Source organism: Carcharhinus amblyrhynchos, chromosome 20, assembly GCF_965287045.1.
Source record: "Carcharhinus amblyrhynchos chromosome 20, sCarAmb.v2.hapA, whole genome shotgun sequence".
Classification (NCBI taxonomy): domain Eukaryota; kingdom Metazoa; phylum Chordata; class Chondrichthyes; order Carcharhiniformes; family Carcharhinidae; genus Carcharhinus; species Carcharhinus amblyrhynchos.
Window position 1 is genome coordinate 6,953,260 of NC_137343.1, and position 25,897 is coordinate 6,979,156.

The window sequence follows — 25,897 nt, forward strand, 5'->3', positions numbered from 1 at the left end:
TTTGTTGAGGTTTGTACAAATGTGGATAAGAATAATAAGATACTCATTGTCTTAAATGCCCATTGAGTGGAACTCGCCATCTGATCTTAATATAGCTAAGATGCAGCGTTAAGCATTATGTTGTTGCTTCAATGATGGTGTTTCATTTTCTGATTATTTTAGATGTTTCCATTGGAAACTGGATTGTTGTTATGGCGAACAGCAAATGCCTATTACAGCTTGTCCCTGTTTAATGTTTAATAGTGAGTCCTTTTGTATTGAGTCACTCGATAGTAAAGTTCTTGGCAAACTTGTGGAGTTTTTGTATCTCTTTATCAAACTAGATTTTAATCAAGGTGATAGTGTTTGGAGAGAGGTGTCTAGTTATTGGCATTCATGAGCAGGTCATTCACTAGCTATTTAAATCCACTTAAACAGAGATCCCATCTGCTTTTTCAACATCTCACCCAAAGGTAAGCAACTGTAATAGTGCTGATTGTTGGTTTTAATTGTGTGTTCAAGCTCTGAAATAAGTTTGAACAGCTTGTATTCCCTCACTAACTCAGGTCACACAGCTGAAGTGCTCAGCAAAACCCAAGGTCATTCTAGCTAACGGGGCAGAAAATAACATGACGGCTGTAAAGGGCTGGTATGAATACTCGTGCATTCATATGATCTTTGTTTGGCCACTATTTGTGTAAAGGCATAGTTGCCCAGACTAATCCTAACACCTTAAAGTTATTTACTCTGCAATTTTATGTTCAATTTCTTCACCTTTGTGTGCCCCCTGCCCCCACAAAACCATGTGTTCAAGTCTGAAGCTTACTTATAAGTGCACTATCTTCTTATACTTAATCTGTCATTGTTGAGTAAAGCCGCTGAAGGCAACATCTTAATTCAGCCAGTTTTTTCTTCACGTGCATGTATGCTGAGAGCTGGCTGGTGCATTGGGAGTTCTTCCTTGGGTAATGTACAAATGGGGTCATGGAGTGTTGGCTGTTTTCACTTTGTAGTTTCATTTGTAATTAAGTCAATATGATGAGGAAAGTAATCTAATACTAACACTTATTCTGCAGAGCACTGTGTACATGAGGGAGCTGCAGGTAAAACCTGGCAACAGGAACAAATAATTGACATGCAGTTGCTTTTACAATTTTTTTGTGTGTTTGTTCTTGCAGTTGGCCAAGCCCTGCTAGTCTAAAAGGGAGACCAAAAGTGCAGCCCATTACACCGAATTCTCCATGCAGTCCTGGCCTCTCCACTCATGGGAGATCCAGTCCAGTGTGCCACAGTCCAGGAAAGTTTGGGAGCTCTCCTTACTCAGAGTTTGGAAGCCCAGGACGATATAGTCCTGCCTATGCCAGCCATATCCAGGTGCTGCGACTTCTGCACTTCTCTGAACCATCTGAGCTTTAACACTTGATGTTGTGATACCACTATGTTGCCCCACTTTAGCGGGTGAACCGATTTTATATTTAGAAAAATGTAGTTTCCTAAATATGTCTATAATGTACAATGGCGGTTTCATAGTTGTTGTATTCTGTTTGATTCAGTTGATATAAATCAATTTTCACTGCATTTCTTTATTGCTTGCTGCATTGTCCAAGTTCCCCATTTCTCTGTAATCAATGATAACCCTGATTTTCTGTCAATTTCTTCATCCAAAAGTGAATATGTTTTGATTATTTTTATGCTGCGCTGTCATAAAATGTCCCCCATTCAGACTTTCCCAAAAAGAACAGCACTGGGGGAAAAATTAATTCACCTGTTTTTTTTTGAGAACTTCACAAGCAAGGCACCTCTGGGGATTGAAAAGGATCCCGCTCTGGGTCCAGGCTGGTGATGTTAGTAACACTTCCAGTTATGTATGTTATTTTCAATTTAATTTCTGTGAAATTTCTGTAAAATTCCACTGATTTGGTGGGTAGGAAGGGAAGTGGGTGATGGTGTGGAGGGAAATGAATGAACTTGGGCTTGTTTTTTAACCCCGCTTGTTATTGCTGAGAAATATATTTGTGGTTGTGTTTTTAAATATATAGTCAGGGGACTGAAGACTAACGTGCTGCAGAAAGTGTAAGTCCCTATACTTGGTGATGAGAGAGATGAAAAACTTACTTTTTCTTTTTATATGCGCAACCTGTAAGGCATTGACAGACAGTGATGAAACTGTCATCCTGACACCTTGACTGGGATTCTCTGTACTGCACCGCCGCACCCCTCCTCACCCCGGCTGGGATTCTCCAGTCCCGCTGCAGTGAATGGAGATTTGGCAGAGCACCAACTTCCCCATTCTTGTTAGCAGTGGTCAGGGGACATACAAGACCAGAGAATTTTGGCTGCTGTTCGCATTGGTCATAAGGTATTCTCCATTTTTGTCAATTGTATTAAAAGTTATTTATTTGTTACAAGAAAATTGCATCTGTGACTTTTGCAAGCTTTTTAGTGCCTTTTTTTTAAAAGAAACTTTTTAATTGAGCTGTGAACTAGCTTTCCTGCTTGCTGCCTTTAATGTAATTAAATGCAGCATGTAGGTATGGGATGACTGGATAATTTCTGGAGACCAACTACTGTTGAGCCCCCCAAGTTGTTACAGCACAGATACCTAGGACGCAATGCTAATGTGAAAGCACCTTTCTCGCCCATGTACAAAGTGGTTTTACACTGTTGCCCACACCCACAAGTGCCAGCAGACTGGTGCTGTGGATGTATGAAATTGTCTTATAACCTCTGATCTTTCAGACTGCACCTCTGGGATGTAGCATGTATTATGGTACACTTCTTACTGTGTAAATGTGAAATGATAACTGTGTAGAGAAAAGAATAAACAAAAGTGCACAAAATTAAAGCATTTCAATTGTTGCTGTGGAGTTTCACAAATTGTGTTAATTTTTTTAAAGGCCATTGAATAATGTACACGTGAAAGTGTTCAATGTGCAAATGCAAATTGATAAGTAGTCTTGAGTAAATTAGTTTAACAGTGTAACTAAAAATGTTTGATTCATTCTCATAGGTAGTGATTTGTGAGTTTTTATGTTGTGGGTTTCACTGTATCCTGATTTGCTCTGGAGTCAAGTATTTTGATGTGCTTCCAACTGAAAGTGCAGTATTGTTACTGTTGTGACTGTTAAATTCTCACTTGTGATATCCTTGGCTTCAAGATACTGTACTTGCCAGCTGAGGAAAAGCAGGGAGTTTATGCCCCTCTCGCCATCCCAATTATATGATTAAACTGAACTTACAAATTAAAAATACAGCCTTATGTAGATAGTGATTTAATGAAAATTCTGTTTGGTAGAGTCATTTTGCTTTTTTTTAAAGAAGCTGTTGTAATTAAATAGGGACAGGAAACTCCTTTGCTGACGAGAGTTGCCTGTTTCTACGGTTTGTAACTTTAAATTCATCGTTAATGCTGTGGTGGCCTCCTTACTGCTTCGCCTTATTGGGAGTCCAGCCAGGGACTCCACCTCGATATCCTGGCCAGGGACTCCACCTCGATTTAGTCCTGGCTTCAGTTGAACTGTGCAAAGATTTCCGAAACAGAAGAATTTCTGTAATATGATGAACTAAAGCTGAGCGTGTTGTTAAGAACAAAATTATATTAATAAATCAGTATGTTAAGAACTTGGAGATGTAGGTTTTTTTTTAAAGACGCATAATGTTTTGATAAAAAAGCAGAAAGCCATGAAGAGATGTGGCCATAAAATTAAGTTGTTCACCTTTACATAAAAATATAAGTGACACATTCTGTGCTGAATCTGGAAAATGTTTTTTTTAGCTCTGTTTCAGAAGGTAAATTGATTTTAAGTGACTAACAAAAGTGCACAGGTTATTATGATTGCAATGTAACCACACCTTGCTCTCTGGACGTGACAGAAAAATCCCAAGTACTTGTCACATCATTAAATCTCTTGCCATTTAGGATTGGCAACCCAACAGGATAAAAGGTTAATCTGAATACAACTATGAGCATCTTAGGAAAGGACAGGAGCATTTAAAAAATTTCATTAACAAATTTGTTTCTTATAGAATATTGATCATTGTGGGTGAATGGCTAGAGATGGTCATGTGATGAAACCTCCAGCAGTATATCAGAGTTGGCAACGCTGTGTGTTATGATGAATTTACAGTAAAGAGTATTTTAAACAGTGGCATAGTGTTAGCACTGCTGCCTCACGGCACCAGAGACCTGGGTTCAGTTCCCAGCTTGGGTCACTGTCAGTGTGGAGTTTGGACATTCTCCTGGTGTCTGCATGGGTTCCCTCCGGGTGCTCTGGTTTCCTCCCACAATCTGAAAGATGTGCTGGTTAGGGTGCATTGACCCAAACAGGTGCCAGACTGTGGCAACTAGGAGAATTTCACTGCAATGCTAATGTTAGCCTTACTTGTGACTAACAAAATAAACTTTATTACTGTAACTTTATTTAATCTTTTGTTAAATATATTTCCTCTGATTCTGCTACACCTTCAGATATTAAGTTAGTATATATCATCATGAATCAATGTTCTCTGCTATTTTGAAAAGACTATTTAACTGGGCGGGAGCATCTGGCAATCTGAAGACCCAGCTTAAAGAAGCTGTTATTTTCGCTACACATGGCGTTCAGCAGACTTCTTGCTCCATCTGTCTGGACACTCGGCTGTTTTAAGTTTGACTAGTTAGCAATTCAATGCTGTTCAACCTTGCACTTCAGCAAAGGGAGGTAAGTTTATCCCAGCTTACCCTCAGCAAGTTCAAGTGTCCTATGAAAATATAACTATTTAATCTGTAACTTTTGCAAGCTTTTGTGTTTTTGTTTAAATAGTTTTCAAATGGGCTGTATCTTAATTGTATTGTCTTTTAATGTTATATTCTGGAGCATGCAGGTTCTGTAAAGTGTAGATTTGGCATGACTGATTAAGTGATTGCACATGTATTGGACTTATTCACCCAAATGCATACTTCAGTAATGTGAGAGAGCATAACAAGGTTTTTGTACAGATACTAACTGGCAGTAGACTATGCATGTGAGAATGCTTTGGATGCCATGTGTATTTATTTAAAGTTTTATTTATAGTGTTACAAGTAGACTTACATTAACACTGCAATGAAGTTACTGTGAAAATCCCCTAGTTGCCACACCCTAGCACCTGTTCATGTACACTGAGGGAGAATTTATGGTCTAATGTCACCAGATTTTTTTTTTCTGATGTTTCTGATTTAAGGATAGTGAATACAGAGTCCTAAAATTTTATATTGTGTGTGTGGACACTGTTGCTTCACAGCTCCCAGGACATGGATTCAATTTGGCCTTGGATTGTGACTGGAGTTTGCACCCAGTGTGCGTTTTTCCCACCCACTGGGACACTGGGTGTCCCAATTTCATCCCACAATCCAAGGATGGATTGGCCACGCTAAATTGCCCCTTAGTTACAAAGATTTGTAAGTTAGATTGATTTCAGTTTAGTAATGTTTTCATTCTGAAGCTGCACGTTAAACTGATATCTTTCACTGCAATGGGTGGTATTGTTAGATGGGAGGGAAGAGCTTTGCTCTTTCACTTAAAATGAGTGTGAACAACAATATTTTAGATTTCCTAGAATGGCTTTAGATGATTAAAATAAGGAATTCTTTGATAAGTTGTTGAAGCTAACTCCATAAATTATTTCAAAAATGAAAGAACACAGCTTGGATGTGAACGGTAGAACAGGTTTAGTGCTAAATGACAACAACAATTTGTTAAAAATCCTTTATTGCAGAACCCTGTATTGAATTTAATATTGCATTGATGTACTAGTCTGAAACAAAACATTGATACAATTTGTTTAATGCAAAAACATGATGCAAGCTCCATTTCTTGATCGCTAATTACTGTTTTTCTCTGATTATTAAAGCTTTTATTTAACTCATCCACACCTGAAGGTGTTTAGGCATTATATCTGACTTTTTCAATATTAATTCATTGGTTGTCGAGCACTCTGGGGTGTGCTCCATAGCTAAAAATTATTTCACTTAAATCAATGGATGCAAAGCACCCATGTGATTGTAGTTGAACAGACTGCTTTAGAGACATCACAGCCAGAGCCACCAGTAGCAAGTACTGGAGAGTAAGATCCATTACATTGCTTTGTCCCCACTGCCCCTGAGCATTACTGGCGTAGAAGGCTGAGGTCAACTACCAGTAAAAAGTCTGACAACACCAGGTTTTAGTCCAACCTATTTATTTGATAATATTCTCACAAGCTTTCGAGGGGACAGCCTCTTCGTCAGGTGACCTGACGAAGAGGCTGTCCCCTCGAAAGCTTGTGAGAATATTATCAAATAAATAGGTTGGACTAAAACCTGGTGTTGTCAGACTTTTTACTGTGTTTACACCAGTCCAACGCCAGCATACCCACATCATGTCAACTACCAGCACAGGGAAGGAAGAGCTTTCCTGGCTGGACAGTTATACATGGAGCCAAGACCAACATGTCTCACCGACCAATGACTGTAAAATGAGATACATTGTATTGCCAGTAGGGGTCTTGCATCAATAACTGGTCTCTGCAGTTTTAGTTCATAAAAAGCAACTGTTTTACAGGCAAAACATCCTGACTGAGCGTTATTTAAAAAAATACTGGTACAGTGATAAAGACACTCAGGACCAGACTTTGCATCTCCCTCCAAGTTAAGTTTTACTATTTCTTAACAAGGTTACAGGAATGAAAGAATAGAAACACAGTCACACAGGAGGAGACATTGTGTGGGCACTTATCAGTCAATATGAATCAACATTGATTAATTCTATTCCACACACACACACAAAACTAGGATTTAGGGGTGTGATTAAAATTGTACAGAAAATTGGGAAAAATAAAATAAAAATCTGTAAATATTGTTTGTAAACCAACAGTGATAACATTTCATTTCAAGTATTAGACAATATTTTGCACTGTGAAGGTGAAGCACAAGATTTCCAAACAAACAACAAGCAGTAGTTTTGTTTTAGCGAGTTAATTTGTCAGGAGGCATGAAGCCTGTGTCACCTAATGTTCTGAGTGCGACCCGTCCATTAGGGCGGATGGTAAGCCAGGTGATGCTGCCATTGTTGAGACACATCCGCAACCATCCTTCTGGAGGAAACTGCAATGCTCTGCAGAAAAGGAAACAAAGTGATTACAGTACTTCAATTTTTCTTTTAGCTTTATAAATTATCCAGTAGAGTAATGTTACAGGACTACTCTCTGGAGAGCTGGTCAGAGATATGAGTTCAAATCCTTCCACAGCCCACCAAGTCTGCGCCAATTCCTAATCCTTTTTCACTCTGGGAAAATGCCTCTGACTAACTACTCTACCCTGCCCCTCAATTTTGTAAACCTCTAATTGATCCCTAATCTTGGGTTATCAAATTCTTTTTAACAGCACAGAAAGCAGCCCTTTGACTAAATCTGGAATGAAATGCGAGTATCAGTAATGTGGCCATGAAACTACTGGAGTATTGCTTAACCCAGCTCGTTCACTAACTTCCTTTAGGGACAGATATTGTCTGTCTTTACCCAATCTGATCTTTAGCTACTCCAGACTTACAGCAATGTGATTCACTCTTCTCAGCCCTCTGAAATGACCTGGCAGATGGTAATTGTTGCATAAAGGAAGAATTGCGTGGATTTATCAGGTTTTTTGTATTCTGACCACAAGAAGATAAAGTTTACTGAATTCAGGAGCCACATTTTAAAGTAGCACATTGTTAATAAATGTTTTTTGGGATTTTAAGCACAAAGGAAAACTTCACACAAGGTTACATTTACACAGTTAAAATAATCTTACAAAATACTCCCCAAAAAAAACTTCCTACTTGGTCAGCTTCACAAGTAAACACTCCTTAGGCAACAATCCCTGCTAGGTGTAATTATTCCAGTAATATCACAAGACAAACCCATTGCTGCTGTAGGAAAAGTACAGAACTTCTCATTCTCTCCTGCTGTAGAAATGTAAGAAACTTCAAAACAAAATCCTCTTTTCTGAACCAAGTGGCACTTAGGAGGTCTCAACTGGCTAACCCCAAAGACAGTTGTCAACATCTCTCCTCAAAGTACCTTTTTCTCTTCCACCTTTGCTTCCATTATCCTTAGCCCCTCTTTGAAACATAACTTTCACAGAACATAAAAATCTTTCATGTTCTTCTATTGCTCCCACTTTCAGTCTAATAAAATTTAATGACTTAAATAATTGAAGTGGTCACACGGTGCGGTAGTACTGAGACATTTTGCAAGTAAGATGTTAAAATTGTGACTCCTCTGATTACAATTCCTCCACTAAAATGTTTCGCATTTAATGTATCAAAAGCCCTCATGATTTTGAAAACCTCCATTAAATCTCCCCTTTACTGGTTCTAAGAAATATAATCTCAGCTTGCTCACTCTGGGAGGCTAGGGAGGAGATTGCAGAGCCTTTGGCTTTGACCTTCATGTCGTCATTGGCTACAGGTATAGTGCCAGAAGACTGGAGGATAGCAAATGTTGTCCCCTTGTTCAAGAAGGGCAGTAGAGACCATCCTGGGAATTATAGACCGGTGAGCCTTACTTCTGTTGTGGGCAAAGTTTTGGAAAGAATTTTAAGGGATAGGATTTATAATCATCTAAAGAGAAATAAATTGATTAGGGACAGTCAACACGGTTTTGTGAAGGGTAGGTCGTGCCTCACAAACCTTATCGAGTTCTTGAAAAGGTGACCAAAGAGGTGGATAAGGGTAAGGCAGTTGACGTGGTGTATATGGATTTTAGCAACGCATTTGATAAGGTTCCCCATGGTAGGCTACTGCAGAAAATGCAGATGCATGGGATTGACGGTGTTTAGCAGTTTGGATCAGGAATTGGCTAGCTGATAGAAGACAGAGGGTGGTGGTTGATGGGAAATATTCAACCTGGAGTTCAGTTACAAGTGGTGTCCCTCAGGGATCTGTTTTGGGGCCACTGCTGTTTGTCATTTTTATAAATGACCTAGATGAGGGTGTAGAAGGATGGGTTAGTAAATTTGCTGACAACACCAAAGTTGGAGGAGTTGTAGACAGTGAGGATGGATGTTACAGTTTGCAGAGGGACATAGATAAGCTGCAGAGCTGGGCCAAGAGGTGGCAGATGGAGTTTTAACGTGGAAAAGTGTGAGGTGATTCACTTTGGTAAGAGTAACAGGAGTACAGAATATAGGGCTAATGGAAGGATTCTTGGTAGTGTCGATGAGCAGAGAGATCTTGGTGTACATATGCATAGATCCCTGAAAGTTGGCACCCAGGTTGATAAGGTTGTTAAGAAGGCGTACGGTGTGTTAGCTTTAATTGGTAGAGTGATTGAATTTCGGAGCCATGAGATCATGTAGCAACTGTACAAAACTCTGGTGCAGCCGCACTTGGAGTATTGTGTACAGTTCTGGTCGCTGCATTACAAGAACGATGTGGAAGCATTGGAAAGGGTGCAGAGGAGGTTTACCAGGATGTTGCCTGGTATGGTGGGAAGGTCTTATGAGGAAAAGCTGAGGGACTTGAGGTTATTTTCGTTAGAGAGAAGAAGGTTAAGAGATGACCTAATTGAGGCATACAAGATGACCAGAGGGTTAGATAGGGTGGATAGTGAGAGCCTTTTTCCTCAGATGGTGATGGCTAACACGAGGGGACATAGCTTTAAATTGACGGGTGGTAATTATAGGACAGACGTCAGAGGTAGGTTCTTTACTCAGAGGGTAGTAAGGGCATGGAAGGCCCTGCCTGCAGCAGTTGTGGACTCGCCAACTTTAAGAGCGTTCAAATGGTCAGTGGATAGGCATATGGATAACACTGGAATAGTTTAGGTTAGAGGGTCATTAGATTGGTTCCACTGGTCGGCGCAACATCGAGGGTCGAAGGGCCTGTAGCACTGTAATGTTCTATGAAACAAACTACCTTATCCTGACCATAATTCTGAAACAGCATATGGGGTCTACACTTCCTGTAACATTTGTCATGCCTTTTCAGTAATGTATAAAGACAAGACTTAATATACAACAGGTTTAGACTGGTAGAAATTAAATAGTTTTGTCTACATTAATGAATATTATTGAACTGATGTTATACTTCATGGAATTTGGACTCAATGGCTCTTAAGTCATTTTAGGAAATTCACTCAAAACTTTCTCAGTTACAGCTATAATAACAAAGAACATTAAATAATTACCTGCAAACAAAATAGCGGATTACATTTGCATGACAGACAATGATCTCGTAACTATCGTTCTCTTGCTTCAAGTCTGCTCTGTGGATATAGCGACGAAAGGCTGCTTCAATCCGAGCACCATCCTCATGATACTGCTGAGGACATTTTAAAAACATGTAAACTTCTTAACCTCACATGCAGCCTGACTGCTCAAACTTAGAAAATCAATGAAATAGCATCTGGAAATTAGCAAAACTCATTAATGACAACATTTTAACTAAAATAAAGCACAGAAATATATTAGGTGATGGTGTCATAAGGGGCAGCAGTGTGAAACTCCTGAACTTCTAGAATCACTACTAATCAGTAATGGAAAGAGTCTGCACTAATGACAGTGCCTCAGGATGTCTCCAAACCCTTCAGCCAATGAATTATTTGAGATATGACATTTGTATGCAAACATGGCAGCCAATTTATTCACAGCCAAAGTCCAACAAACAGCAACGAGATAAATGAACAACATTTCTTTGATAATGCTGCCTGATAGATGACTGTTGAAGTTGCCGCTCTTCCATACAATATTTTATGTTAACCTAAAAAGACAGGTAGCTAACACCTCAGTTTAACATCTCCAAAAGACAGCTCCTCTGGCAGTGGAGCACTCCCTTAGTACTGCACTGGCAGCAACCTAATGTGCTCAAGTTTCTAAAGTGAGGCTTGAACCAATGAACTTCTGACCGAGGTTTAACAGTTCTACTAGGTTAAGCGCTCTTAAACTGATCAATCAGGTTATTTTTTCTATTGGTGGATAATAATTCTCCAAGTTAGCAGGTGCTTGTAAATCCCTATTTCCTGTGTATTTAATAAAGTCAGCCAATAATGCTACTATTCCTTTCCTATATCATTTAAAGCATTTTCAATTGCTGGAGGGTTTGCTCTACACTGCCAAGTGTCATTTTTTAATATTGTATTTAAAAATGTTTGTTAGTGATCTCAGCACAGTTCATGAAATTAGACTAAGAAGTGTGTTGCTGTATTTTGTTACATTACTGTAACAGCACCTCTCAAGGTAGACCGAAAGATGCACTGTTTTATATCAAGTAGTTGTGTTCCTGATTATTGTCAAGCAAACACCGAGTAAATTCAGTCTCATCTATTCATGTATGGACATCTGCACCCTATTGTTTCTTTGTGCTCTGTAGATATTGTGGTCCTGTACTATATAAATTGAGAGCTTTACTAATTTGTGTTTTTTAACATCTAATGGTAACTTAGAAACCTGTCGAAAATGCACCTGTAGTGTCACAAAGTGGAAAATGCAAACAGGCTGAAAGTTTTTGTTCCATCTGAATACCTCCATTTCTCCTTGTGTGTTTCGCCCATTTGGCCAGATCGTCATTGCTGTTTTGTAAAGACGTGAACAAAGTATTAGTCTGCTAAATGTTGAACAGCATCCTTTTAAAACTAAAGATGCAAGTAAATGCAGCTCAGGTCACTCAGAGTTCAATTGCAAACTATTAAATCCTTAGTTTTGACCTTGGGTCAGAAACATCAAGAAACTGACTTGCTTTCTTTCCCCCCCAAAAAACTTTCACATTTATAATAAAACATGACTTGGCACATAATGAAAGAGATGCCTGGAAAAATGGAGATATATATGTACATTAAATTCTGCAATAACAGTTGCTACAGGTTTAGAGTCCATTCATGTTCCAAAATTTACTAAAAAATACAGCTATATTGACAGACTGAAATTTATATTTTAGATGAACTCATATTTCAAGCACAGAATTTTACTGGCAACAAACATCCTTTTTTTTTCTCAGTTACCTCTGAAGGGATCTCAGTGTATGCTGGGACTCACCATGGGAACACTGGCATTTAATTTCTGTGACCTGGTTTTAAATTCAACTCAATGATTAAAATCAACACTTTCATTGGTGAGGAGAGACTCAAATAAAGAGTCTGGATAGTCCTGTCCCCATCAATCATCACCCATCCCAGTGCACCAAACTGCTTTATATTCCTCAAACTGTTCCCCACAAGCTGAGCTGCAGCAGAGGACATGTGCTGCCGCAATACAGGCTCTTGAATCAATATTCCTTCTTTCCACATATCTGAAACTAACTGGTGTCGGGAATGGTGAATGCTATCCCCTACAGAAATAACACCAATTTCACCGAGTGGCAAAACAGGATGGAGGGGCCTACTCCTGTTCCTAATGTGTGTTGAGCATTCTTGGGCTAATAAAGGAGACGCTTAGATTCACTTGTCTCCACAACAGTATGAGGTTGTATAAAATAACTTGCCAAGACATTTGTATCTATGTATGGAGGCTGAATGACGTTCATGTATTACTCTGTACTCATGGGAAGGAGCATAATGTTTTGATTTCTGTTGGAATTTCACTGCAAAAGCAGTTCACTAGAAGTCACCTTAAGTTTCACTCTTACCGTAGCCTCTGGTTTCCAATGGCTGACGGGTGGGACAGGTTCAATAGGTGCTCCTTCTCTCAGCAGGTCGCAACTCATCATTTCCAAACCTAGAATCCCAGCAGAGAATACTCTCCGTAAGAAGATGAATAAAATATCACACCTAACCATTAGATAATAAACATCTCATTCATGTTTTTCCTGGTACTTATGTTTTTCCTACTCCTTTGTGTCAGCCTCATGTCAATGCTTTTTATTTCCTTACCGGAAAGGATAAACAGGATAAGCTTTTCATGACCACTGGGTGTCTCAGTGCTTTACAGACAATGAATAATGATTTGAAGCCTTTTCACTCTTAGAATGTAGGAAACCGCAGCAGCCAATTTCTGCACTACAATCTCCCACAGACTGCAGGGATAACTCTGCTCTTCTATAAATAAATATCTGAGATATCGTACCTCTGACAATACAGCATTCCCACTGCACTGCACTTGAAATTCAGCCAAGGTTACGTATTCAAATCTTTTTGAATATAAAAAGACAAGGGTGCTAACAAAATAAATAATGAAGCAGGCAAATGGAATCAAGTTGTTACAAAACTTATCCCTGCAATGCCCCCTCCCTAAGGTAATGTTGTCCTTTCACATCTAAGAACAAAGGAATTGCTAAACAGAAGAATTAAACCAAGGTTGTGAAGTTCACCGTCCAGCATCCAAGTATTCACATTTCACAATAGTGATGACTAATCAGAGTGACTGATTTCCCAATGAGTCTACAACAGACACGGACAGGAGGCAAGGGTGACCTTTAGAGTAATTGAGGTTTACAGCATGGAAACAGGCCCTTCAGCCCAACTTATCCATGCCACCCTTTTTTGTTTATCACTAAGCTAGACCCAATTGCCCACATCTCTCTATACCCATCGTACCCATGTAACTGTCTAAATGCTTTTCAAAACACAAAATTGTACCCAACTCTACTACTACCTCTGGCAGCTTGTTCCAGACACTCACCATCCTCAGTGAAAAAACTGCCCCTCTGGACACTTTTGTATCTCTCCCCTCTCACCTTAAACCTATGCCCACTAGTTTTTGACTCCCCTACCTTTGGGAAAAGATGTTGACTATCTAACTGATCAATGCCTCTCATTATTTTATAGATGGAGAGCTTTAGGAATCATAAATCCAAGTTCCTTTCTTCCTCCCAAACACATAACGCTTGACAAACGTCAGATCTGAAATGACTCTGGCTCTGCAACCCAAAACGTTACACTGATCTGCACTGCATGGAGATGCAAGATAAAAACCTCAATTCACATAGCAGCTGGACAATAATAAAAGGATTCATCGCACTTCAGAGGAGTGCTATCAACCAAGACATCATACTATCTGCATTTGAGATACAAGGAGGTGACCAAAAGCTAAGTCAAAAAGGCAGGTTTGGGGAGTAATTTACAAAGAGAGAGAGAGATAGAGTAAATAAAGCTAAAGTCACTCTGCGATGTTACTGTTAAATATCTGATCCTCAACAGACACAATGTTTTTTGGTGCTATTATAGATTCTCAAAAATCATTTTAAAATACAGTGGTCTGCAAAGTGATCATGAGACCCAAATGTTACTTGCACTGAGTACAGGTGACTCACCTGGCAGGTATTTACTGATAATTGCTGCCGTCTCTTTCGCTCTGGTCATACTGGAGTGAATCAGGATGTCATAGTTCAATCCCAGACTTGCTAAGCGTTGACCGGTTAATTCTGCCTGTTCACGCCCTGCAACAAAATTATATTTTCATCCTGAAGATAACGACCAGGTTATTGTTAATAATGCTGCACGCCATTCAATTAATAAATGAAACACCCTCAAACATGTCTGTTGGGCTACACTTTGCTTAAGTACTGATTACAATCAACTTCATGATAAAGGGTAAACATCACATTTCACATCTCTGAAACTGTGAAGGTAAACAGTGACCTATCAGCTTCCTTGCCCCTCGTCAGCCACAATTCTTTGTCCTGTAAACATTTGCTGCTGCAACTCATCCTTTATGACCCTGGACCTCAAAACAGAGGAATTTCTCAATTCAACTGACCCTTTTTCCAACAGTTAAAGCCCATGTCTGCCATCATTGCCAGCTCTATTTAATCTCTTTAATCTTTTCTCCTGATCCCTAAACTTGCTGGCATCCTGCACTACAAAAACAACAATTTATGTTTACAAAGTACCTTTGCCATTCTAACACTTCTGTGAAGCTCCTCGGAACATTTCATTGAGTAAAACTGGACAGTGAGACAGAGTTTTTAGGGTTGACGGCCAAAAGCTTGGTCAGAGCTAAAAGTTAGTCGTGTATCAATTCTGACTAATTATACACAGGCAGAATTCAATATTGGCTTTTCACATCTAACTGTGGGAGGTTGATTTAGAAGGTTCATACTTGCTACGTTTTGTTCTATAAATAAATGTAAAACTAGTAAAGGTTGGCTCCAGTACCATCTTTCACCAACTAGCTTTCCAAGTAGAAAAGTAGGTTTTAAACAAGCGTCTTAAAGGACAAAGTGAGAAACAATGAGTGTAAATTGAAGAGTGCAAGGCCTCAATAGCTGAAGGAAAGGCTGCCAATGGTGGAGCAATTAAAATGGTGGATGTTCAAGATATCAAAAATAGATGCGCGCAGATGAAGGGTTGCAAGGCTGGACAAGATTATAGGCACAGGCAGAGGTGAGGTGATGGAGGGATCGGAATACAAGGATGAAAATCATAGGATATCAAAGCCAGCTTTGTAAAAACAGCTCAGTTAGTCCATAAACAAAATACTGCAAACCTGAACTAAAAACAGAACCTTTTTCTCATTTAACCTCTTTTGCCCTCTACTCGATCATAAATTTTCCCTAATGTTCATCCCACTTCCCCCCCTCACCTGCTCAAAACCTATTACATTTCTAGATGTTTAGTTCTGATGGTTATAACCTGAAACATTAACTGTTTCTCTCAACTTAATGTTGCCTGACCTGCTGAGTATTTCCAGCATTGTCTAATTTGTCTTGTACTCTCTTTCCTAAGCTCAGCACAATCTCCTTTGCAAGACGTTGGCCTCTGGTTTCTCAACAACATTTCTTGGTACTCCCCTCCTTTCTCTCCCCCCCACCAAAAAAATTATTCACTCGAGTAATAATTTCATGAAATACAGACCCAGCGATGTTAGGATTCTTTCTTTGTCTGTCGAGGCTGAAAGGTTGTACTGGGAATGTCTGATCAAGAAGATGTGCCTCGTGGCTTTGACTTTGTAATTTTCAAGTTGAGTAGACAAGTCATCCGTGTCCTCTTTATTCTTCTTGTTGGGTTTAATAAGTGAAAGTGGTTCCCGCCTGAAACAAAAGAAATACATTAAAGTTACAAAATAAACCAACATCTTGGCATTCTGCTATCCATCAACAAAATGCTTCACTGGCACTTCAACTAACAGACTGAAAACTGATTAAAATCATTGACAAGAATCGATTCCCTTCAGCACAAGTGCTTCCACACACAACTGTACTAAACTCTGGAAGACTTTTCCAATAATTAATGCAACAAAGCGAAAGAAATTCTTTCAGCAGCATGCTTCAAATTCCACCAGCACCGTATTATTTTTAACAACACATTAATGAGGTGGCAGTGGTTAGCACTGTTGTCTCGCAGCACCAGGGACTCAGGTTCATTTCCAGCCTGGGGTGACTGTGTGGAGTTTGTACACCCTCTGTGTCTGTGTGGGTTTCCTCCAGGTGCTCCGGTCTCCTCCCACAGTCCAAAGATGCACAGGTTAGGTTGATTGGCCATGCTAAATTGATCCTTATGTCAGGCGATTAGCAGGGTAAATGTGGGTCACAAGAATAGAGCCTGGGTGGGATTGTGGCTGGTGCAGACTCGATGGACTGAATGGCCTCCTTCTGTACTGTAGGGATTCTATAATAATAACTAAAACTAGAAAAAAAATTCCTTTAGAAAAGCAACAGTTACATATAGTTTTTTTTCTTTTACAGAAGTAGGATCAGGAATCATTCTACCACTTCATGACTGTTTCACCATTCAATTAGATAACAGCTGATCTGTTTTTGTAACACTATCTTTTTGACTTTGCTTTATATCCCTCAGTAATCAACAACTTTAATACGTAGAGAAACCTCTGAGTGTGCAGGGAAGATGAATGAGAGATGACCGAATAGAGATTTAACAACTTTTACTTATAGAAACACATAATAGAATTATAAAATCCCTACAGTGCAGAAGGAGCCATTCAGCCCATCAAGTAGCACCAACTATGACAGAGTACCTAACCCTGGCCCTATCCTGTGGCCAATCCACCTAACCTACACAAAAGTCTGAGGTCATGTACTGGCTGACTTCTTCCCTGCTGCTGTCAAACTCTTGAATGGACCTACCTTGCATTAAGTCGATCTTTCTCTACACCCTAGCTGTGACCGTAACATTCTGCACACTCTCCTTTCCTTTTCTATGAATGGTATGCTTTGTCTGTATAGTGCGCAAGAGACAGTACTTTTCACTGTATGTTAATACATGTGACAATAATAAATCAAATCACATCTCGGGACACAAAGGGGCAATTTAGTTTGGGCAATCCACTTAACCTGCAGATCCCTGGATCGTGAGGATATATTTGAGATTTGCTGCCACTCAGAGCCTGAGGCTCCGCAAGTCCTTTCCGGTGGGTGAGGTTCTCTTCGGAGGGGAGGCAGGGCAGCCAATTTGTGCACAGCAAGCTCCCACAAAGAGCAATGTGATAATGAGCGGGTTAACAGTTACATTTTGAGATGTTGATGGATTGCAGGATAAACATTAGTCACAGGGATTAATTCCCTGCTCTGGTTTGGACACTTCTGTGGGATATTTCACATCCAACCCAACAGGTTCAGTGCGGCTTCCCCTCGGGGCTGCACCGGGAGTTTGTGCAGCTCCCGGCAGCGGGTCTGAACCCGGCGCCCCGGGCCTGCGGGAGGGCGGGATTGTTCCCTGGGGCCTCGGCCTCTCCTGAACTCACTTGTCCCAGTTGGAGTCCCAGCCGGCGGCGCCTCGCTGCTCCAGGCCCACGCTCGGGCTCCAGCTCACGGTCGCCGCCTCAACCCTGCCTTCGCCGCGCCGTTGTGTCGTCGCCGCCGCCGCTACCACCACGGCCGCCGTGCCGGCGATGCCGCAGGCCACCTGGAAGGCTTTCCGGAACGCCATGGGCGCAAAGTTGGGGGCAAAGAGAGCGCCGAGCCCGGGGCCTGGGAACCGGTTTACTGGGTCCGCGTTACTGGGGGAACGAGAATTACCGGACACCGACAACCGGAAACGGAAGGCGGACAACTGAGGCGAGGGACTTCCGGTCAGTTCAGTGCCTCCCTGGGAACTTCCCCTGAAGCTGAGGCTGATGAACAGTCAGTTTGGTTAATTAAAACTCCCACTTTAATTTGGATCCTTTTCCGTTGATTTATTCCCCCCTTTCTCATCTGTTTTGAATTAAAAAGGCAAAAGAATAAGAACATAAGAAATAGGAGCAGAAGTAGGCCATCCAGCCCCTCGAGCCTGCCCCGCCATTCAATAAGATCATGGCTGATCTGTCGTGGCTCAGTTCCACTTTTCCGCTTTCTCCCCATAACCCTTAATCCCCCAGTCTATCAAAAACCTATCTACCCGTGACTTAAAAATATTTAGCGAGGCAGCCTCCACCACTTCAACGGGCAGAGAATTCCAGAGATTCACCACCCTTTGAGTGAAGAAGTTCCTCCTCAACTCCGATCTAAGCTGCCCCCCCATCCCCTTATCTTGAGACTGTGCCCCCTAGTCCTGCTGTCTTTTCTGAGCGGGAAGAATCTCTCGAACTCGACCCTATCCATCCCATTCATTATCTTATACATCTCTATAAGATCCCCCCTCATCCTTCTAAACGCCAACGAGTACAGACCCCGTCTATTCAGCCTCTCTTCATAGTTCAACCCCTTCAACTCCAGTATCAGCCTAGTGAACATCCTCTGCACTCCCTCCAAGGCCAAAATATCCTTGCACAAGTGCGGCAACCAAACCTGCACACTGTACTCCAGCTGCGGTCTCACCAGTGCCCTGTACAGTTGCAGCAAGACCTCCCTGCTTTTATATTCAATCCCCCTCGCTATAAAGGCCAGCATCCCATTTGCCTTCCTGATCACCCGCTGCACCTGCAGGCTGGGTTTTTGCGACTCATGCACAAGGACCCCCAGGTCCCTCTGCACCGTAGCATGCTGCAGCTTTTCACCCTTCAAATAGTAATCCCTCCTACTATTATTCCTGCCAAAGTGGATAACCTCACACTTGCTAACATTGTACTCCATCTGCCAGGTCCTCGCCCAGTCGCTTAGCCTATCTAGATCCCTCTGCAGACTTTCCACACCCTCCGCACAATTTGCTTTTCCACTTATCTTTGTGTCATCAGCAAATTTCGACACCTTACACTCAGCCCCCTCCTCCAGATCATCTATATAAATGGTAAATAGTTGAGGCCCCAACACCGATCCCTGGGGCACTCCACTAGTCACCAAATGCCAATCAGAATAGCACCCATTGATACCGACTCTCTGCCTTCTATTAGGCGACCAATCCTCTATCCGCACTAACACCTTACCCCCAACTCCATGCCCTCTAACCTCCTGAAGCAACCTTTTGTGCGACACCTTATCAAATGCCTTCTGAAAAATCGAGAAACACCACATCCACCGGTTCCCCTCTGTCTACTGCAATAGTCACATCCTCATAGAATTCCAGTAAATTCGTCAGGCATGACTTCCCCTTAATGAATCCGTGCTGCGTCTACTCTATCAAACAATTCTTCTCAAGGTGCCTCGCTATTTCTTCTTTGATGACGGATTCAAGCATTTTTCCCACAACAGACGTTAAACTAACCGGCCTGTAATTCCCTGCCTTTTGCCTGCTACCCTTTTTAAACACGGCTTAACATTAGCCGTTTTCCAATCTTCCGGCACTTCCCCGGAATCCAGCAAGGTTTGGAAAATAATCACTAAGGCATCTACTATCACCTGTACCATTTCCTTCAGAACCCTGGGATGCATTCCATCCGGTCCTGGGGACTTGTCCACCATCAGTCCCTCTAGTCGATCAAGCACTACCTCTCTAGTGACAGTGATCGCATTCAGGCCCTCAACTCCTACCATCCTTCTATCTTTAATACCCGGCAAACTATTCGCGTCCTCCTCCGTGAAGACCGAGGCAAAAAATTTATTTAAGGCCTCAGCCATTTCCTCATCCCCCACCACTAAATCCCCCCCCTCATCCTCTAAGGGTCCAACATTCACCCTAGCCAGCCTCCTCCTCTTTATATATTTATAAAAACTCTTACTATCCTTTTTCATATTTAGTGCTAGTTTAGCTTCATAGTCTATCCTTCCTTTCTTTATCATCTTCTTCGTCAATCTTTGTTGATTTTTAAACCTCTCCCAATCTTCTACTTACCCACTACTTTTAGCCACTCTAAACGCATCAGCTTTTAATTTAATACTTTCCTTTATTTCCTTCAATAACCACGGCTGATTATTCCTTCTCCTACGATCCTTCTTTACCATTGGAATAAATTTCTGCTGAGCACCGAAAAGGATCTCCTTAAAGATCCTCCACTGTTCCTCAGCAGGCCTACCGACCAATCTGCGCCCCCAATCTACATTTGCCAATTCCTCTCTCATCCTATCGTACTCCCCTCTGTTCAAACAGAGGACACGGGTCCGGGACCCTACTTTCCCATCCTCCACCTGCATCAAAAACTCAACTATACAATGATCGCTCTTCCCAAGAGGATCCTCACAACAAGGTCCCTAATTCTACCTGCCTCGTTACACAACATCAGGTCTAAGATAGCTCGCTCCCTCGTCGGTTCCATCACACACTGTTCAAGGAAACTATCCCGGCAGCATTCCAAGAACTCTTCGTCAAGCCCACTGCGTCCGACATGGGTCAACCAATCAATATGTAGATTGAAATCCCCCATAATTATCGCTGTTCCATTTCTGCACGCATCATTTATTTGCGTGTTTATAGCCCACCCCACCTCCAAGTTATTATTTGGGGGCCTATAGACCACACCCACCAGCGTCTTCCCTTGCTGTTCCTTATCTCCACCCACAACGATTCCATGTTGTGCTCTTTGGAGCCTATATCTTCCCTTACCACCACCCTGATACTATCCCTAATCAGCAGAGCTACCCCTCCCCCTTTTTCCTCCTGTCTATTCTTCCTAAACACTTGATACCCCTGGACATTCAGCTCCCAGTCCATCACCCTGCAACCACGTTTCCGTAATGGCCACCAGATCATATCCATTTGTGCTGATCTGCGCCACCAGCTCATTCACTTTGTTCCGAATGCTTCATGCATTCCGATAAAGTGTCTTTATCCCAGCCTTTATCTGGACCCTATTTGAAGGAACGCTACCAACCTTTCTCATGCCCCCTACTCCCTTTATTGTTGGGATATCCTCGACCTTTTCCCATACCTGTACCCTCTCTTTTACTTTAGACATTGTAATTTCCCCTATCCTTGCACCCTCCCCCCCCAATTAGTTTAAAGACCTACCTACAGTCCTAGTTATACGATTCGAATCAATAAATATTACAATAGAAATAATTCCTCACCCACTGTCATCAGGTTCGATTCCCCGCTTGGGTCACTGTCTGTGTGGAGTCTCCGTGTCTACATGGGTTTCCTCCGGTTTCCTCCCATTTCCTCCCACAGGCTGAAAGACATGCTGGTTAGGTGCATTGGCCATGTGAAATTTTCCCTCAGTGTACCCAAACAGGCGTTGGAGTGTGGTGACTAAGGAATTTTCACATTAACTTCATTGCAGTGACTAATAAATAAACTTTAAACTTAATATTCTTTGAAGGCCAACAGATATAATCCCTCAGTGCACCCAAACAGGCACCAGAACGTGGCGACTAGGAGATTTTCATAGTAACTTCATTGCAGTGTTAATGTAAGTCTACTTGTGACTAGTAATTAAACTTTAAACTTAACACTCTTTGAAGGGCGACAGATACGAGTTTAAATATCAATGAGGTCTTTGAGGCTTTTTCCCTCCCTACCTCCCTAACTTCTTCCAACTCAACAAACTTTCCATTATCACTGTTTGTAAGCCACCAAGGTTGTATGCTTAAATTCCCTCCTGAAATGCCTCTCCACTTCCTTTAAAAAAAGAGAAAAATATTATTCGATGCATTTTAGAATCGTGGGCTGTCGGAAAGTACTTTGTAATAAGTAACCAATTTTCACACAGCCAGATCCCACAAACAGCAATGATTGTCATATGTATTAGTATACAGTGAAAGTATGGTTTCTTGTGTGCTGTATAGACAAAACATACCGTTCATAGAGAAGGAAAGGAGAGACTGCAGAATGTAGTGATACAGTCGTAATTAGGGTGTAGAGAAAGATCAGCTTAATGTGAGGTAAGTCAATTCAAAAGTCTGATGGCAGCAGGAATGTGATAACGACTAGATATATCTTTCAGTGATGTTGATTGAGAGATAAATATTGCACAGGATATTTAGCAGAAGTTTCCTGTTATTCAAATGACTGATAAAGAATCATTTACACCCATGGATAGAGCTGACATAGCCCTCCTTTAACAGCTGTCCAAAAGACAGCAGTTCAAAGAAGGTAGTACTACAATACAGGCTACTGTCTGAGTTAGATTCATACAGTCTGCTCTCTGGAGTAGGATCTTACCTCATAACCTTGGTGGTAGCCACTGCTAACACTAAGATGCTGTTAAAGCTGCACTTTCACCATGTTTTTAAATCACCTAAGGCAATGATACCTTTACGGAGGCTTGGTGTCTAATATTTTTTGATCTTGTTCATCCTTTGAGGTGAAGACGACCACAATCGTCATTTGGAATATTTGGTAGGGTTCCAGTGGCTATAGATGACTGCTAAGGCCAATCACTGCCCAGAAAGTTCAGCTGCAACTTAAGACAGGATACTGTGGGTCAACTGAGTTTTGGACGAGTTGCTTGGCTCTGCATTTCCTGTTGTATTTTCTTTTTGTCTCTAATCCATTTCCTGTTTACTCCAAAAATCAATCACAAATTCTAACTGAATCCAATTCATGATCCACTGAAGAGACAAACAAGATCCAAGATGAAAGATAAGGCATTGCTCCCCATCTTGGGGCTTGATCTGACAGACACTTGATCTTAGCCAAAAGGCCAAGAAGCAGTGTGTTCAAATTCACGTCCAAGTCTGATGGTTGAATATTTGACACTGCTCAAGAGACACAAGATATGACCCACCTCAAATTTCCAGTGACAATAATATTAACAAAATGTAATGGTCATTAATTTGGTTCAAATTATAAATACCAAATTTTACTTTTAATTTAATGGAATAAAATGGGGAGGGTGCAGCAAACGACAAAGAGAAAAAATATTGTTCCCAATAAGTAACATTTTAGAAAAACGAGAGAATTATATTAGCTTTTCATTAGCAAAGGGATTACATTTTGTCCTCCCCATCAAAGAAATTAGGAAATTGAAAGACAGCTAGATAGATTCTTAGTTAATGAGGGGATGAAAGATTAAGTGGGGGAGGGGGGCAGGAAGGTGGGATTGATGTTACTATCAGATCAGCCATGGTCTTATTGAGTACTGGAGCAGCCTCAAAGTGACCTACTCCTACTCCTAATTCATAGGTACGAGCAGGTGAAACCTTTACTGGAGAGTTGAGATTATATCTATGATCCAGTTTTATTACTTAATGAGGATATAAATATCAAGAGCATATTGAATGCTATCAATTATTTAAATTAAAGGAAATGATCATTACATTTCCATTTATAATGAAATTTATAATCAATACATTTGTGAAGAATTGCCCTTTTATTTATGAACATTTTGTCAGTCCTGAACACAATGGCTTATGAGAACGTCAATGATCTAACAATTCCAGTTAGAGTGATTGAAGAGCAGCACATGGAGATGCCAAGAATCGACTGGAGGGTTTTGCTTTCAAAAGTAGTGAGAATGGCATCAGTATATTGGATGGCAAGTGGCCTGTGCCCTGTATGAGACACTTGGATTAGATATCTTCTCAAAATTGCAGAGACGGATCGTCAAATTCACAAATAGTGCCACGAGACTCGAGACACGGCTTTTTGTTCCTTATCTTCCTGTCCGCAGTCTTCAAACCCCTGCCATTTAGAATATGGTAACTACTGATCAGATGTATTCCGGAAGTTTCCAAATCATCTTCTGCCTCAAAGGGTGGTGAATCTCTGGAATTCTCTGCCCGTTGATGTGGTGGCTACCTCGCTAAATATATTTAAGTCACGGGTAGATAGGTTTTTGGTAGGCAAGGGAATTAAGGGTTATGGGGAGAAAGCGGGAAAGTGGAACTGAGCCACTTCAGATCAGCCATGATCTTGTTGAATGGTGGGGCAGGCTCGAAGGGCTAGATGGCCTACTCCTGCTCCTATTTCTTATGTTCTTATGTTTAATGTTAAAGCTGTTATAAAAATGCAAATTGGTGTTGTTTAAGACCAGCTTCTTTGATCACTTTCATTTTGATGTCTATTTTTGAGAAGTATTTTGGAACTTCTGCTATTTTACAAGTTGTGGTTATTAACACATCAGGTATGAGCATTGTTCTCTGGATATTTTCATTAAAACACATGGTAAGTTCGCAGAACATTAAAAGCAGAATATTGATGCATTTGTGACTCTTGAAATCCAATTAATTTCAAGGTATAAGTATTGTTTATGTAAATATTGTTCACACGATTGTAGAAATATTGTATAAATGTGTTGTATACTTTGGTGTGAATGTAGGGCTGAACCTCTGTTGTAACAGTGATAAACGGACTACCGTTGACTACTTTAAGGGAATCTATTTCTCTATATTGTGAGTCCACGCATCCAATGAGACCACATTGGGCACTGAGACATGGCCAATCAGAAGGTTGTGTGTTCATGTTTCACTCTAGTGACTCTACAAAAGTGAGACTTCATGGAAGTACTGAGGGAATACTGCATTGTTGAAGGTGCCATCTTTCAGATTAGATGTTAGGTTAATGTCTCCTTGGGCACTGGAAGTAGAATAATATTAGCCAATCCGTCAGATGAATCCAAAAGATCCTATTTTGAAGAGCATGGGCGTTTGAGTCCTGGTCAATATTTATCAAATAAATTATAAATATATTATCAAATAAATAGGTTGGACTAAAACCTGGTGTTGTCAGACTTTTTACTGTGTTTACGCCAGTCCAACGCCGGCATACCCACATCATGACAATATTTGCCTCCCAGTGAACATCACAAAACATTACCTGCTCATTATTGCATTGCTGTTTGCGAGAGCTTGCTGTGTGCAAATTGGCTGTCGTGTTTCTGACTTTGTAAAGTATCAACATTCCAGAAGTTCTTAATTGGCTGTAGAGTGTCCTGAGTTTATGATGGATATACAAATGCAAGTTTTTCACACAAGATCATATATCAAGAATGACCATATGAATACTTTAGTTAGGGCAGCTACCATGGCTATGTGGCCATTTCTATAGTTTCAGAATATAGCAGTGGCAAAAGCAGAACTATTTCAAAGTTCCTTTCCCTGCCCCTCAGCTAACTCAGCATGACCGACTTAAGTTACCTAAGAGTCTGTATTCAGCAGTTCTGTTTGAAGAGATGGTTAAAAGTAGTTTGTTCTTAGAATAACACCTTATCTTTTATCAGAGTCCCTGTATTAATCTAATTGATTCACTGTATTGTATTTTTAGGGCAGGACATCAGTATGAGAGGAAACCTTTACCGTCTCACGTTATGGTATGAAGTGTTATTGACAAGAGGATGTGACTTTGGTTGTGATTGCTCTTGTCTAAAGGAAATTTATCTGCAATGAAATGTAAACTCCAAGGGGCCCAAGAAAACAAGGGATGAATACATGTCTTTATATAGATGATCTGGAGGCGGGAACCGAGTGTAGGGTGTCGAAATTTGCTGATGACACCAAATTTGGTGGAAAGGCAAATTGTGCGGAGGGTGGTGAGAGTCTACAGAAGGATCTAGATAGGCTGGGCGAATGGGCCAGGAAATGGCAAATGGAATTTAATGTTGGCAAGTCCGAGGTGGTCCACTTTGGTAGGAATAATGGTAGGAAGGATTATTACTTACGTGGAGAAAAACTGCAGCAGGCGACGGTGCAGAGGGACCTCGGGGTCCTTGTGCATGAGTCGCAAAAACCCAGCTTGCAGGATGTGGTCAGGAAGGCAAATGGGATGCTGGCCTTCATAGCGAGGGGGATTGAATATAAAAGTAGGGAGGTCTTGCTGCGGATGT

The 25,897-nt window shown here is 41.0% G+C and overlaps 2 protein-coding genes across 3 annotated transcripts in view; one reads left to right on the plus strand and one right to left on the minus strand.

The window, feature by feature from the left end:
* Positions 1 to 2,838, plus strand: part of ankle2 (ankyrin repeat and LEM domain containing 2) — a 60,961-nt gene extending 58,123 nt beyond the window's left edge. Inside the window, exon 13 of the mRNA XM_080208025.1 lies at positions 1,158 to 2,838. Within this exon, the coding sequence (XP_080064151.1) occupies positions 1,158 to 1,395 (238 nt within the window). The 3' untranslated portion in view covers positions 1,396 to 2,838. The remainder of the gene's footprint in view (positions 1 to 1,157) is intronic.
* A 3,521-nt stretch (positions 2,839 to 6,359) lies between these two features.
* pgam5 (PGAM family member 5, serine/threonine protein phosphatase, mitochondrial) lies at positions 6,360 to 17,858 on the minus strand. Of its 2 annotated transcripts, none has more exons than XM_080208026.1 (6): positions 17,588 to 17,858; positions 15,742 to 15,917; positions 14,199 to 14,324; positions 12,576 to 12,664; positions 10,144 to 10,277; positions 6,360 to 7,091 (listed from the first exon to the last, which is right to left on the minus strand). In XM_080208026.1, the coding sequence occupies exons 1-6, from the start codon at positions 17,770 to 17,772 to the stop codon at positions 6,944 to 6,946; spliced, it is 858 nt and encodes a 285-aa protein (XP_080064152.1). In that variant the 5' UTR covers positions 17,773 to 17,858; the 3' UTR covers positions 6,360 to 6,943. The 2 variants fall into 2 exon arrangements, with proteins under 2 accessions (XP_080064152.1, XP_080064153.1); XM_080208027.1 differs by having other exon boundaries at positions 10,144 to 10,274; positions 17,588 to 17,857.
* Positions 17,859 to 25,897: the final 8,039 nt, after the last annotated feature.